Source organism: Gopherus evgoodei, chromosome 1 (assembly GCF_007399415.2).
Source record: "Gopherus evgoodei ecotype Sinaloan lineage chromosome 1, rGopEvg1_v1.p, whole genome shotgun sequence".
Lineage (NCBI taxonomy): Eukaryota > Metazoa > Chordata > Testudines > Testudinidae > Gopherus > Gopherus evgoodei.
The window spans coordinates 316,353,135-316,369,838 of record NC_044322.1 but is presented as its reverse complement, the minus strand read 5'-3'; the positions used below and the strand labels follow the sequence as shown (position 1 = coordinate 316,369,838).

The 16,704-nt window shown below is 48.8% G+C and overlaps 1 protein-coding gene across 1 annotated transcript in view; it reads right to left on the bottom strand.

Moving 5' to 3' along the window:
- Nucleotides 1-1,236: 1,236 nt before the first annotated feature.
- LOC115645127 overlaps nt 1,237-16,704 on the bottom strand; it is a 96,956-nt gene continuing 81,488 nt past the window's right edge. Inside the window, exons 11-12 of the mRNA XM_030549524.1 lie at nt 2,842-2,908; nt 1,237-1,324 (exon numbers count right to left, since the gene is read on the bottom strand). Of these exons, the coding sequence (XP_030405384.1) occupies nt 1,319-1,324; nt 2,842-2,908 (73 nt within the window). The 3' untranslated portion in view covers nt 1,237-1,318. The remainder of the gene's footprint in view (nt 1,325-2,841; nt 2,909-16,704) is intronic.

The following is a 16,704-nucleotide window of genomic DNA, read 5'->3' as shown; positions in this document are numbered from 1 at the left end:
TGCTCCCCATCCCTCAAAATCCAAAATGGTGCCCTTGGTGAGCCAGGAGTGGCCAGTGAGGGCTGGGGGAGGGCCATGGGCTCTGGCAAGATGCAACCCCTGTATGACAGAACAAAACCCGCCTTGAGCCACATGCCGAGTGCCAGGCACCACAAGCCACAGCAGCAGCACAGAAGTAAGGGTGCCCATACACCATATACCATGCTATCCTCACTTCTGCACTGCTCCTGGCAGTGCTGTTGCCTTCAGAGCTGGGTGCCAGCCCAGCAACCACTGCTCTCCAGCCACCCAGACAGTGCTTAATTTGTGCTGAGGCTGAACTTCAGCACCTCTTTCAATGCAAATTAAGCACTGTGGGGAGGCAGCGGGGCCTGGAGGTGATGGGGAGGAGGGTGGTTAAGAGCCCAAACAGCCTGTGGGGACTAGGAGTGATGGGAGGAAACCAAAATACAGGTTCACCCAAGGTGCCATTTTCCCTAAGGCCAGTCCTGCCTGAGGCTTTAGCTATGCCCCGAGGAAAAAAGAAAGCCCCTTCAGAAAAGGAGCGTTCTTTTCTCAGTGGAAGGAAGGCTAAAAGCTTCAGTTTATCAACCCCCTCACACATATACAAACCACCCCATTCAACTATAAAAGCGAAACTAGTAAAGTACAAGGAACAGGCAAGGTAAGTAGCTGTGCAAGCTCACCTGTCTCAGGCCCAGGTGGTTGACAAGGAACTGTGGGTGGTCTGTCTGTCATGGCCCTTTATACCACTGGTGTGGGGTACAAGAGTAGCTAGGGTGTATGCGGAGACCAAATGTGCATGGCTGCTGAAAATCTCCAATCGAAAGCGCATGAGGGCATCCACACTTCAAGTGGATCACTCATAGGGACATTACTCAAAGAAGGAAGTTTTAACTCAACCCATAGCAAGGTTTAACCCAGCTCACAACAGTGTTATACCCTGGAAATGAAAGGTTTCATTATGAAAAGCAAGTCTGAAAAATGGTATTGTGATATTTCATATTTATTGATTCTTGTTGACTTCCAGATAAAATCTGCTCACATTACAAGTAAAATGATGGGGGGATTTCTAACCTGCAGCTCTGTGGACTTAACCCGGGTTCTGAAAGGCAAGCTGGGTTCTTTTCTTGTCCTGTATCATCAACGGTATAGATTTTGCAAGCCCAATAATGTCCTTGGCTACAGTGCCATTGTCTTTACTGGATTTCCATGGTCCCGTAATTGGAACTGAGTAAACTTTTCTGTAATTGGAACTGAATAAATCTCTCTTGATTCACAAGAAGGACTAGAATCCAGCTCACATTCTCGGCTGTGTTTATCCCTGCAGAGATAATAAGATTAATAAAATCTTGTTTTTGTCACCGAAGAAAACAAATTTGGTTTTGAATACCCATAGCAAAGATTCAAAGTAAGACAGTGCCTTTTTTACACAGTCACTTTTCAGAACAGAACCATAGTTTAAAGCCTAAGAAAAGGCTGGGGGTAGCATCTTGTGTGGTGCCCATCCACTAAATGCATGGAAAGAAAAATGTATGCTTGGACATGGATGCTATATTAGAAAGAAATATATTTTAATTCTACCTAGTTCAGGACCACAATGTAAACTATGAGAATAAGGATATTTTAGCCCACATAATTAGCTGAACAGCCTCCCATATGTCACACTATTGAGCTACTGGTGACTCATAATAGCTATGGTGTATAACAATTACTGCCTCATTTTAGAATATTTTGCCAGTTGTACTTTACAGTATGTTGAACATTATGCCTAATATTTTGAAATGAATTTTTTAAAAGAAAAGAGTCTGAGAGGCCCACCACCCCTTCTAATTCATACTGGTGCTACTACCTCACCATACAAAACTTCACTCAGGTGCTCCAGGAAGCTACTGTTTGAGGTGGCAGAAGTACTGGTGTCAGAGAGGCATGTGCTACATAATTTTTTATGGGCACTCACAAGAAAACTGGAGGGAAAGATTCTCTGTCCCACCAGGTAGAAAAGTAGGACAAAGGAGCTGCATCATAGGTGTGCGTGAGGCCCCTTCAGAGACTTTTTTATTTTAAAGACAATGTCCTTCCAGCCTAGGCTTTGGAGGTAAGGAGCATGGTTCCTACAGTTTTTCTGCTGAACAGAATGAACTATTTTGAGTAAGAGGTAGGACAGGAGAGACTGAGTTGTATTAACAAGAACTGCTTTTAGCTACTTTTTAAATTAAAAAAAATAAATTTAATTGGGATGAGCTGTACAGCAGAGTCACTGAGTTACTCCTACCACTGGAGTAACACAGTAGACTGGTCTCATACTGAATATACTGTAATGAGGCAGGAAGACTTTTCATGTTTCAGCTAGTTATGGAACAATGGTGAATTGGTTTCCTTATCCCCTTTCACAATTACATAGTACAGGGTGAAGGACCTGGCTAAAACTGAAAGTGCCAGATCTCCAGCTGCTGCATTCAGTGCATCAGGGCAAGCCGGGGCATAGGTAGACTAAGGTCTTGGGAGGTAGAGAGGGCTGAGGATCTGAGTGACAAAATTTTTACAAAAAGCCAGTGATTTCTCTACAAATGGACTGGCCAAATAGCCAAATGTTTGACAGTTTCATTCTGAATGCTTTCCTCTGTGAAATATAGGCACAAGGGGCCTCCAATACTCACAAAATATATTAAATAGTGAAATAAAATTGACAGAATCTCATCAAGTTAGCACTAAAACTAATTTTGTGAAAGGGTGAAAGGGTAAAGTTAATTTTTATTCCTGTGTCCCACAGGAAATATCACACATGATCTTATTTATTGGGAAAAGCAAAGTGTGGCCATTGTTTGAAACTACACTTACAGAGAAACCTTGCTTCTTGGATTTGATCTTGCTGGCTTCGGATTTCTTTTGCTCTGGCTTCTTCTTACTAGAGAAATGGAATAGAAAGTGCCATTTGTCATTTTCACCTGTCAATTATTAACTCAACAGTCATAGCATTTATCTTTATACTGCATTACTTTACACTCTGATATCAAAATAACAAGGAAAAGACGGTTACTCACCTTTGTAACTGTTGTTCTTCGAGATGTGTTGCTCATATCCATTCCAGTTAGGTGTGCGCGCTGCGCGTGCACGTTCGTCGGAAGATTTTTACCCTAGCAACTCCGTTGGGCCGGCAGGTCGCCCCCTAGAATGGCGCCAGCATGGCGCCTGATATATACCCCTGCCGGCCCGCCCACTCCTCAGTTCCTTCTTGCCGGCTACTCCGACAGTGGGGAAGGAGGGCGGGTGTGGAATGGATATGAGCAACACATCCAGAAGAACAACAATTACAAAGGTGAGTAACCATCTTTTCTTCTTCGAGTGATTGCTCATATCCATTCCAGTTAGGTGAATCCCAAGCCTTATCTAGGCGGTGGGGTCGGAGCGAGAGGTCGCGGCGTGTAGCACTGCGGAGCCAAAGGCCGCGTCATCTCTGGACTGCTGGACCAGGGCACAATGGGAAGCGAAGGTATGAACGGAGGACCAGGTCGCTGCCCTACAGATATGCTGGATGGGCACGTGGGCAAGGAAAGCTGTTGATGACGCTTGAGTCCTGGTAGAGTGCGCAGTCACGTGACCCAGAGGAGTACGAGCCGCGTCATAGCAGGCTCGGATACAGGACGTTACCCATGAGGAGATTCTTTGAGAGGAAACCGGTAACCCCTTGGCCCGTTCCACTACTGCCACAAAGAGTTGGGGGGTTTTGCGTAACGGCTTGGTTCTCTCTATATAAAAAGCAAGCGCTCGACGGACGTCCAGTGAGTGAAGCTGCTGCTCCCTGCCAGACGAGTGGGGTTTTGGGAAAAAGACAGGGAGAAAGATGTCCTGGTTGACATGAAAGGTTGAGACCACCTTGGGGAGAAAGGCTGGGTGCGGTCTCAGCTGGACCTTGTCCCTGTGGAACACTGTATAGGGGAGATCTACGGTGAGAGCCCGGAGCTCCGATACCCGTCTGGCTGAGGTGATGGCCACCAGAAAGGTAGTCTTCCAGGAGAGATAGAGCAGGGAGCAAGTCGCTAATGGCTCAAACGGAGGGGACATGAGCCGGGTGAGAACTAGGTTCAGGTCCCAGGTAGGGGTAGGGCGTCGAACCTGGGGGTAGAGAAGCTCCAATTCTTTAAGGAATCTCGTCACCATAGGGTAAGAGAACACCGATCGGCCATCCTCCCCTGGGTGAAAGGTGGAGATGGCTGCCAGATGAACCCGAAGAGATGATATCGCCAGGCCCTGCTCCTTAAGGGACCAGATGTAGCCTAAGATAATGGCAACAGAGACCTCAGCAGGAAGGAAACTGTGTTCCGCACACCAGCAGGTGAAGCGCTTCCATTTCGCTGAATAAGTCGCTCTGGTGGAAGGCTTCCTGCTTCCCAGGAGCACCTGCCGCACTGGGGTAGACTAACGGAGCTCGGACCGGGTCAGCCACTCAGGAGCCACGCCGTGAGGTGCAGGGATTGCAGGTCTGGGTGACGTAGCCTGCCGTGGTCCTGGGTGATCAGGTCCAGGTGAAGGGGCAGGCGGACAGGGTCGGTTAGAGACAGCAACATGGAGTACCAATGTTGCCTGGGCCACACTGGAGCTATCATGATCAAGCGGGCCCTGTCCCTGCGCACCTTCAGAAGGACCCTGTGGATGAGGGGAATGGAGGGAATGCGTAGAACAGATGCGTCGTCCAGGGGATAAGGAAGGCATCTGCTACCGAACCTGGTCCCCGGCCGTGAAAGGAGCAGAACATCTGGCATTTCCTGTTCCCTCGGGACGTGAAGAGGTCCATCCGGGGACATCCCCACCTCTGGAAGAGCGAAAGGGCAACGTCCGGGCGAAGGGACCACTCGTGGGAAAGGAAGGATCTGCTCAGATGATCCGCCAGCGTGTTCCGAACCCCGGGAAGGTAGGATGCGATGAGGTGAATGGAGTGGGCTATGCAGAAGTCCCAGAGCCTCACGGTCTCCTGACACAGGGCAAAAGACCTCGTGCCGCCCTGCTTGTTGATATAATACATGGTAGTTGTGTTGTCGGTGAATACCGAGACCCAGCGACCTTGAAATTGAAGATGGAATGTTTGGCAAGCAAGGCGGACTGCCCTCAGCTCCCGTACGTTGATGTGGAGGGCTAATTCGTGAGGTGACCACCGACCTTGTGTCCGTAGGGTTCCGAGATGGGCCCCCCAACCTAGATCTGAGGCGTCTGTTGTCAGGGACATCGAAGGCTGGGGCGGATGGAACGGCAGCCCTGCACATACCACGGACTGGTCCAGCCACCACCTCAGGGAACCTAATATGTCCTGGGGAACGGTAACAACCGCGTCCAGAAGGTGCCGGGCCGGACGGTACTGACTGATGAGCCAGGACTGGAGGGGCCTCATGCGAAGCCGCGCTTACTGTGTGACAAACGTGCAAGCCGCCATGTGGCCCAATAGAGTTAGGCATGTGCATATGGAGGTCAAGGGTGCTGTCTGCAGTCGTCGTATAATGGCCGTCAAGGTCTGGAACCTTGATAGAGGAAGAACGGCTCTGGCCAGAGTCGAGTCCAGAAGGGCTCCGATAAACTCTATCCTCTGAGTAGGGATTAGCGTTGACTTTTCTATATTGAGGATGAGACCCAAGTTCTCGAAGAGACTGCTGACCATGCGGATATGGCTGAGGACTTGTGCCTCTGATAACCCCCGAATCAGCCAGTCGTCGAGGTACGGAAATACATGTATGCGGCTGCGATGGAGGTGGGCGACGACTACAGCTATACATTTGGTGAACATCCTCGGGGCAGTGGAGAGGCCGAACGGGAGGACTGCGAACTGATAGTGGCAGCGGTTGATCACGAACCGAAGGAACCATCTGTGCGGCGGGAAGATGGCTATATGAAAGTATGCATCTTGCATGTCGAGGGCAACGTACCAGTCTCCAGGATCCAAGGATGGGATAATGGTCCCCAAGGATACCATACAGAACTTCAACTTCATGACGTATCTGTTGAGTTCGCGCAGGTCGAGGATAGGCCTGAGGCCTCCCTTGACTTTGGGGATCAGAAAGTAACGGGAGTAAAACCCTTTGCCCCACTCGGCATCTGGAACCTCCTCTACGGCTCCTTTGTCGAGGAGCATCCACACCTCCTGAAGGAGGAGTTGCTCGTGAGAGGGGTCCCTGAAGAGGGACGAAGGAGGGGGGCGGGAGGGAGGGCGCGAAACAAACTGCAGATGGTACCCAGCTTGTAATGTGCGTAAGACCCAACGGTCTGATGTCAGTCGGGACCACGCCAGGAGGAAAAACGAAAGACGGTTGGAGACGGGCAGGAACGGATCCGGGAGGGAAACTGATGCAGCGCCCTCGGGCGCACCTTCAAAATGAAGGCTTTGGGCCAGAAGGAGCCTTGGAGGAGCCCTGGTTTTGCCCCCCTTGGTTGCCCGATTGTCTACGCTGGCCATTCCTACTTCGGCGTCTGGCAAAGTCCTGCCTCTGGCGAGGTTGAGGGTAGGGCTGGCGCTGCTGTTGAGGCCGGAAGGGTCTGCGCTGGGTGATTGGCGTATGCATCCCCAAGGAGCGCATAATGACCCTATTGTCTTTAAGGCTTTGCAGCCTGGGGTCAGTCTTGTCCGAAAACAGGCCCTGGCCTTCAAACGGGAGGTCCTGTATGGTGTATTGGAGCTCCGGAGAAAGACCAGAGGCCTGTAGCCAGGAAATTCGGCGCATGGTCACGCCAGAAGCCAGGGTCCTGGCGGCCAAATCTGTGGCATCGAGAGATGCTTGCAGGGAAGTTCGTGCCACCTTCTTGCACTCATCATGGATCGCCATAAATTCCTGATGTGCATCTTGTGGAAGCAACTCCTTAAATTTGTCCGCTGCCGCCCAGGTGTTGTAAGTGTAGCGGCTAAGGAGAGCTTGTTGATTGGACACCTGAAGTTGGAGAGCGCCCACAGAATAGACTTTTCGGCCAAGCAGGTCCACGCACCTCGCTTCTTTAGACTTCGGTGCCGGGACCTGTTGGCCGTGACGCTCCCTCTCGTTCACAGATTGTATGACGAGGGAGCACGGGGGTGGGTGGACATAGAGATAGTCATACCCTTTCGAGGGCACCATGTATTTGCGTTCCACGCTGCGTGCCGCGGGGGGAACTGATGCCGGTGACTGCCAGATGGTAGTGGCATTGGCCTGAATGGTCCGTATAAAGGGAAGGGCAACACGAGTGGGTGCATCTGCAGACAATATGCTCACACCGGATCCTCAATTTCTGAGACCTCCTCGGCCTGTAAATTCATGTTTTGCACCACGCGCCGGAGGAGGTCTTGATGCGCTCTGAGGTCGAGCGGAGGAGGGCTGGTGGATGTTATTCCAGCCACTGCCTCATCCAGGAAGGATGATGAGGAGACACCCGGCAGGAGCGGATCTGCAGGATGCTCTGTCTGGAGCAATGTTTCCGGCTCTGGAGGGAGGTCAGGATCCCGCTGGTGAGACAATCTCTCCTCTGCAGGGGACGGGGGAGGACGAGACAATGTGGCCTCCGGAGCCCTGTGCTCTGATGTTGTTGGATGTGGGAGAACCTGCTGCTGCCCTTGGGCTTGATGATATGCCCAGGGGGTCCAGAAGCCCCACTGCTGTGGTCCATGCTCCTGAGGAGGGGGATCCTGGAAGAGAGCAGCAGGCCTGTCAGTGTCCATAGCATATGCGCTGTCTGTTTGAGTGGAGACAGACGGCTGTCGGGATGGCCAAGGTAGAGCCAAACGGGACTGATATGGGTCCCTCGCTCTAGACGATGGCGACCTCCTTGGTGCCGGGGACCGGTGCCGGGAGTCATACCGGTGCCGGGATCGAGACCGGCACCTACTACCAGCGCGGTTCTGGGAGGTCGACCGGGATGTTGAAAGCCGACGATGGGAGCGGCTTCTGGAATCTCGGTGACAGTAGCGGTGGCTCGAGCCAGAGCGGTGCCGGGAGTATCGGGACCGCCGTGAAGAGGACCGGTGCCGCGAGTACGACCGGTACCGCAGTGGAGAGCGGTGCCGGGACTGCAAGCGGCGTCCCGACCAAGATCGTCCACGGTGCCGGGATCTTGATGGGGATCGGTGCCGGCTTGGTGAACCCGGAGATGGAGCTCGCATGGCCGTAGGCTTGCCCTTTGACTGCAGAACCCACACCGGAGGCACCGAGGGTTGAGGTAGCGTAGGCTCAGTCAAAGCAATCAGGTCCCAAACTGAAGCAAATGACTCCAGCATCGAGGGAACCACTAGCTCGACCCCGGATTTTATGTGGGAGCTGTGAGGGACCGGACTTGACGGACCTCCCGGGCCCGGAGTCGACGGAATCCCTGGCATCGGTGCCGCGGCAGTAGATGGTGCCGGATGGTCCGTCCGCATCTGCTTGGCTGGAGTGGCAGACGTCGAAGGCCTTGCTTCGGGGCCCGGTGCCGGGGAAGGCCGGTGCCGGAGAGGAACCAGCGCTCGGCGTCAAGGCTGGAGGATTAAGCGCTGCTTTCATTAAGAAGGTCTTTAAGTGCTGATCCCTCTCCTTTTTTGTTCTTGGCTTAAATGCCTTACAGATGCGGCACTTTTCAGAGATATGCAATTCCCCAAAGCACTTCAGGTAGGTGTCGTGGGGATCGCTCGTTGGCATCGGCTTCTTGCAGGCCGAGCACTGTTTAAACCCTGGCGAACTGGGCATGGGCCCGGCGCCGGGCGCGGGGGAGGGCTAGAGCCCAAGCCCACTAACTATATACAACAAGTACTACAACTAACAATTAATACTAAAAACTCTAACTCCAACTATAACTATATACAACTATTAGAACAACTAGACAATGGAGAGCTAGGGACGTGGAGGACAGCTATGCCATGCTCCACAGTTCCAACGACTGACACGGCGGTAAGAAGGAACTGAGGAGCGGGCGGGCCGGCAGGGGTATATATCAAGCGCCATGCCGGCGCCACTCTAGGGGGCGACCTGCTGGCCCACTGGAGTTGCTAGGGTAAAAATTTTCCGACGAACGTACACGCACGGCGCGCACACCTAACTGGAATGGATATGAGCAATCACTCGAAGAAGTAATGTTATTCTCATACTTAGAATGTCAAGTGTTGAACTTTATTTCTTAGTTTCACTGTTACTGTGGAAGATAAAAGAGAAGTGTAAGTAACTGTCAGCAAGTTTAGGCACCACATGTAATTTTTCCTATGCCTAATGGACTCCAAAGTCTTGCCTCTCATAGAATGGGATGCTTTTGTTTTTTTGTTATAAGAATAAAAAAAAATTCTTGGTAGAGAAGAAATATGGTTGTGTGTGTGTGTGTAAATGTAGTGACTGCACAAGCCAAGAGAGTTCTCTCTGCTCTATCTGAGCATCTAAGAGGCACCCAACAAAAAGTGCCATCAAAGAAGACAAGCAATTACTGCCTCCAGAAACCTGAAGTTATCTCCTGAAGGTGCATGAGCAACCTGCAATTTGGATCCGGGTGGTGCTGGAAAACTGGAGCCTCAACTAAGAGATAAAGCTGAAGAAAAATGAAATTGGTGGGGGTGGTTGCTGGATGGCATTTATGGGATAGGAGAGACTTTACAGCCCCACACCCCTCTAACTAACCACGGAGCCCTCCATTTCCAGAAGTGTAGCTACTTCCCACTCAATCCCCTAATTAATCTTTTAAAAACTTGGTTCCAGCCTCAGTTCTTTCCTATCTCTCAAAAGAATCATAGACTATCAGGGTTAGAAGGTCATCTAGTCCAATCCCCTGCTCAAAGCAGGCCTAATCCCTAGACAGATTTTTACTCCAGTTCCCTAAATGGCCCCCTCAAGAATTGAACTCACAAGCCTGGGTTTAGTAGGCCAATGCTCAAACCACCAAGCTATCCCTCCCCCCATAATAAATGAAAGCTGTTGAAGCCATTCTCTTATCCTGCTCTGTTTTACCCCATTTCCCCTCCAGTGGTAATTCCAGCTAATTCTCAAAGCCCTCACTTTCCCAATTTCCTCCAATTTATTAGATTTGCTCCCCAACATACCACACAGCCTAACAAATTCTTCCCAGTTACCTCCTACAGCAAGCCACAGCTGGAGAGATAGCAGAGGATTGCAAAAAGGACAAATATAGTACCCATCTATAAAAAGGGGAATTATAAACCAGTCATCTTAACTTCAGTACCCAGAAAGATAATGGAGCAAATAATCAATCTAATATCCTTCTGAGACAGGGTAATAAGCCTTGTGGATGGGGGAGAAGCAGTAGATATGCCTCAAGCAGCCCCCCCCCAAAAAAAGCCACAATCGCAATCTGCGACAATTCAGCGGAAGGTCCTTAGCTCCGGGCAGGAGTGAGGGTCCCTCCGCTGAATTGCCGCTGAATACCTGAAAGTGCCGCCCCGCTCCAGAGTGGCCGCCCCAAGCAGCTGCTTGATAAGCTGGTGACTAGAGTCGGCCCTGCTTAGGACATAGGGGCTCAGATCTCTTTTTGTTTTGTCAGTGTCGGTGTCCTGCAGAGAGCAGAGCAGCAATTGACAAAACTTTCTCTAAGTATCTTGTATATTTCTCCCCAACAACCATGAGTGAAGTTAACAAGGATGCCAGAAATAGCCCCGAATCCCTCCACCCAGCGAACAGCTAAGTTTAAACTGTTCTTATGCAGGCAGCAGGCTACCTGGGAAATCTTCTCCCTCAGCCAGTCTCCCTGCTACAAGCTAGAGGGGAGCCCCTGCAGCCCCTGCTGAGTGCAGGGGTTGGGGGAAGCACTGAGCCTAGCCCTGTCGGCAGCCTGGCTGGAGGAGGAGGGAGGAGAGAAACAGATGTGACAGTGAGTTTTCCCCTTCCACAGACTTTTATTAGCTCTGGATGTAAGCTCTGTGGCCAACTGGCTATTGTATTCTGCCCCTACCTTGGTCTCACCATCCTCCCTCCCCAACAACTCTGAGTGAAATTAACAAGGATGCCAGAAATAGCCCCGAATCCCATGGTTCAGACCACAGACTGAATGTTCAAACTGTTCTTATGCAGGCAGCAGGTGACCTCGGGAGGCTTCTCCCTCAGTCTGTCCCCCTGCTCCCTGCTACAAGCTAGAGGGAAGCCCCTGCAGCCCCTGCTGAGTGCAGGACTTGGGGGAACGTGGCGCCTAGACCTGTCCGTAGCCTGGCTGGAGGAGGAGGAGGATGGAGGACAAGGAGAAAAATGTGACAGTGAGTTTTCAGTTTTTCAGGTTTATTCCAATAGTAAAGTTTTATTACAGACAAGACTGGTAGTAGTAATAGTAGCTTTATTTTCTATATTTAAGTCATGCAGTGGGAGGGATCCATGAAGTATGTAGGAGAGGTGGGTTGCTTGTGTTTGGACGGTATGGGTAAGAAATGCAACTTACTTCCACTCCTGGCCCCACTCCTTCCCTCTGAGGCACCGCCCCTTCCGGGGGAGGGAGGGCGGGGAGAGTAGGACTCGTACCAGTAAAGGCTGTATTTTATTTTCACCCCTGGCTGGACCCCCGCTTTACCTCCTGCAGCAGGGCATGGGCTCTTATTTCCCCTGCCCCGCCCTATCCGCCCCATGTTGTCACCGTTATTTTTAGTAAAAGTCAGGGACAGGTCATGGGCTTCTGTGAATTTTTGTTTAGTGCCCATGACTTCCCCCAGACTTTTACTAAAAATTACCATGACAAAATTTTAACCTTATTCATTAATGATTTAGCTAGTGGCACAGAGAGAACACTTATAAAATCTCTTTCTGCCCTGCCACCCCCACCAACATGATACAGTTCTGCGGCGATCTGGAAGCCTACTTCCGCCGTCTCCAACTCAAAGAATACTTTCAGGACAACACTGAACAGCGCACTGATACACAGGTACCCTCCCACCAACAGCACAAGAAGAAGAACTCCACATGGACTCCTCCTGAGGGTCGAAATAACAGTCTGGACCTATACATTGAATGCTTCCGCCGACGTGCACAGGCAGAAATTGTGGAAAAACAACATCGCTTGCCTCATAACCTAAGTCATGCAGAACACAATGCCATCCACAGCCTCAGAAACCACCCAGACATTATCATCAAAGAGGGTGATAAAGGAGGTGCTGTTGTCATCATGAACAGGTCTGACTACCAAAAGGAGGCTGCCAGACAACTCTCCAACACCAAATTCTACAGGCCACTTCCCTAAGATCCCACTGAGAATACACTAAGAAACTGCAACATCTACTCAGGACACTCCCTACACTAACACCAGAACAAATCAACATTCCCTTAGAGCCCTGACCAGGGTTATTCTATCTACTAACCAAGATCCACAAACCCAGAAATCCTGGGTGCCCCATCATCTTGGGCATTGGCACTCTCACTGAAGGACTGTCTGGATATGTGGACTCTCTACTCAGATCCTATGCCACCAGCACTCCCAACTATCTCCGTGACACCACTGATTTCCTGAGGAAACTACAATGCATTGGTGACCTTCCAGAAAACACCATCCTAGCCACCATGGATGTAGAGGCTCTCTACACGAACATCCCACACACAGATGGAACACAAGCTGTCAGGAACAGTATCCCTGATGATGGTACACCACAACTGGCTGCTGAGCTCTGTGCCTTTATCCTCACACACAACTATTTCAAATTTGATGACAATATATATCTCCAGATCAGTGGCACAGCTATGGGCACCTGCATGGCCCCACAGTATGCCAATATTTTTATGGCCGACCTGGAACAACGCTTCCGCAGCTCTCGTCCACTCACGCCCCTTCTCTACCTACGCTACATTGATGACATCTTCATCATCTGGACCCATGGGAAGGAGTCTCTGGAAAAATTCCACCACGATTTCAACAGCTTCCACCCCACCATCAACCTCAGCCTGCACCAATCTACACGGGAGGTCCACTTCCTAGACACCACGGTGCAAATAAGTGATGGTCACATTATCACCACCCTATACCAAAAACCTACCAACCGCTATGCCTACCTTCATGCCTCCAGCTTCCATCCCGGGCACATCACACGATCCATTGTCTACAGCCAAGCACTGAGGTACAACTGCATCTGCTCTAACCCCTCAGACAGAGACCAACACCTACAAAATCTCCACCAAGCATTCTCAAAACTACAATACCCGCACGAGGAAATAAGGAAACAGATCAACAGAGCCAGACGTGTACCCAGAAGCCTCCTACTGCAAGACAAACCCAAGAAAGAAACCAACAGGACTCCACTGGCCATCACATATAGTCCCCAGCTAAAACCCCTCCAACACATCATCAGGGATCTACAGCCCATCCTGGACAATGATCCCACACTTTCACAGGCCTTGGGTGGCAGGCCAGTCCTCGCCCACAGGCAACCTGCCAACCTGAAACATATTCTCACCAGTAATTGCACACCGCACCATAGCAACTCTAGCTCAGGAACCAATCCATGCAACAAACCTCGATGCCAACTCTGCCCACATATCTACACCAGCGACACCATCACAGGACCTAACCAGACCAGCCACACCATCACCGGTTCTTCACCTGCACCTCCACCAATGTAATATATGCCATCATATGCTAGCAATGCCCCTCTGCTATGTACATCGGCCAAACTGGACAGTCGCTACGGAAAAGGATAAACGGACACAAATCAGATATTAGGAATGGCAATATACAAAAACCTGTAGGAGAACACTTCAACCTCCCTGGCCATACTATAGCAGACCTTAAGGTGGCCATCCTGCAGCAAAAAAACTTCAGGACCAGACTTCAAAGAGAAACTGCTGAGCTTCAGTTCATCTGCAAATTTGACACCATCGGTTCAGGATTAAACAAAGACTGTGAATGGCTTGCCAATTACAAAACCAGTTTCTCCTCCCTTGGTTTTCACACCTCAACTGCTAGAACAGGACCTCATCCTCCCTGATTGAACTATCTCATTATCTCTAGTTTGCCTGCATATATATACCTGCCCCTGGAAATTTCCACTACATGCATCTGACGAAGTGGGTATTCACCCGTGAAAGCTCATGCTCCAAAACGTCTGTTAGTCTATAAGGTGCCACAGGACTCTTTGCTACTTATAAAATTTGTGAACAATACCAAACTGGGAGGGATTACAAGGGCTTTGGAGGACAGGATTAGAATTAAAAATGAACTTGACAAACTGGAGAAATGGTCTGAATTAAATAGCATGAAATTCATTAACAACAAATGCAAAGTGTTACACTTAGAAAGGAATAACTAATTGCACAAATACAAAATGGGAAATTACTAGGAAGGAGGACTGCAGAAAAGGATCTGGGATTATAGTGTATCACAGTGGTTTTCAAGACTCCTGGGAGACTGCAGGCTACACCTAAGATATCCAAAGAGGTCTGCACCTCCATTTGAAAATTTTTAGGGGTCTTCAAATGAAAAAAGGTTGAAAACCACTGGCATATCACAAACTAAATATGACTAAAAAATGTAATACTATTGCAAAAAAACATGAACATTATTCTGGGATATTTTAGCAGGAGTGTTGTAAGCAAGACAAGGCCTCAAACTTGAGTACTGTGTTCAGTTCTGGGCTCCACACTTCCAGAAAGATGTGGAAAATTGGAGAAGGTCAGAGAAGAGCAACGAAAATTATTAAAGGTCTAGAAAACGTGATCCATGAGGAATGATGGAAAGAAATTGTTTGTTTAGTCTGGAGAAGAGAAGACTGAGGGTGGACATGATAACAGTCCTCAAGTACATAAAAGGTTGTTATAAAGAAGAGGATGATAAATTGTTCTCCTTAACCACTGAGGACAGCACAAGAAGTAATGGGCTTAAATTGCAGCAAGGGAGATTTTGGTTAGACATTAGGAAAAAATTCCTAACTGTAAGGTTAGTTAAACACTGGAGGAAATTACCTAGGGAGGCTGTGGAATCTCCATCATTGGAGAGTTTTACAAACAGGTTAGACAAACACCTGTCAGGGATGGTTAAATAATATTGAGTCCTGCCTCTGTGCAGGGGACTGGACTAAATGACTTACCGCGGTTCTTTCCAGTTCTACACTACTATGATTCTATGTTAATCTAGGAATGCCCAGATGGTAAGTATGCTAGGACAAAAGCTGGATGAATGGTTAGGATTTACTGGACTCCAGAGATTTCTTCACATAACAACCCAGAAACTGAGCAAGTAGAATTGCTGCTTCTTCAAGGAGCTTTCTTGCAAATTTGAAGGAACGGCGATAGCAAGAAATTAGTGTTCTTTTACCCCTGGAATATGAAATAGCACTGCTAAGGTCAAACATAGAGTTAAGGAGTCTGTTTATAAAGAAGACCCAGGATTCCATCCAGGGAGGGAAGTCTGAAATATCAAGTTCAACACTTGCTTTGAAGCTGTGGTTAAGGAAGCTTAAAAAAGATAATCTGAAGCTGTTCAAGATGTGGAGCCAAGTCATGATGCTTTTCAGTTCCTACTGAGTATACTGTACAGTACTAATGCAGCTTCCAAATGTTTAGAGCCCTATTGAGCAAAGTAAAAACTTCTTGAGGAATTACCAGTGACCCCTGATCTTTCTAGGTTGCTTCTTGTCCTTCCTGCCTCCCTTCTGCTTATGGCTCATCGTTTGCTTTCTTTTTTATGTCCTCATTCTTCTATCTCTTCTGTACCATACCTCCATTTAAAACAATATATATAGAAAGAGAATTCCTTGCTCTTCCGAATAATTCATTAATGTTGTGCAGTACTTTGATTATATAAAGGGTTATGCAAATACTTGTAAATATTCTCTCCCCAGTGAAATTATTTAAAAGACAATAAAATCTGCTGGGTGCTTAATTTACATCAGAATGGTCACACTGGGTCAGACCAATGGTCCATCCAGCCCAGTATCCTGTCTTCCAACAGTGGCTAGTATCAGATGTTCAGGAAATGAACAGAACAGGGTAATTTTCAAGTGATCCATAGTTCAATCCCAGCTTCTGGCAGTCAGAGGTTTAGGGACACCCTGCACATAGGGTTGCATCCCTGATCACCTTGCCTAAGAGCCACTGATGGACCTGCCCTCCATGAACTCATCTAATTCTTTTCTGAACCCAGTTATACTTTTGGCCTTCCAAACATCTCTTGGCAATGAGTTTCACAGGGTGACTGTGCACTGTGTGAAAAAGTACTTCCTTATGTTTGTTTAAACCTCCTGCCTATTAATTTCATTGGTTCTTGTGTTATGTGAAAGGGTAAATAACACTTCCTTATTCACTTTCTCCGCACCATTCATGATTGTATAGACCTCTCCTTAGCTGTCTCTCCTAAGCCCCCGTTTTTAAAATCTCTCCTTATATGGAAGCTATTCCATACCCCTAATCACATTTGTTGTCCTTCTCTGTACTTTTTCCAATTCTAATGTATCTATTTTGAGAAGGGCTGCCCAGAACTGCACTCAGTATTCAAGGTGTGGGTGTACCATGTATTTGTATAGTGGCATCATATTTTTTATCTCTTTCCTAGTGGTTCCTAACATTCTGTTAGCTTTTTTGACTGCCGCTGCACATTGAGCAGATGTTTTCGGAGAACTATCCACAGAGAATGACTCCAAGACCTCTTTTTTGAGTGGCTACAACTATTGTAGACTCCATCACCTTGTAGGTATAGTTGGGGTTATGTTTTCCAATATGCATTACTTTGCATTTCTCAACACTGAATTTCACTTACCATTTTGTTGCCCCAACACTGAGTTTTGTGAGATCCCTTTGCAACTCTTCAGTCAGCTTTGGA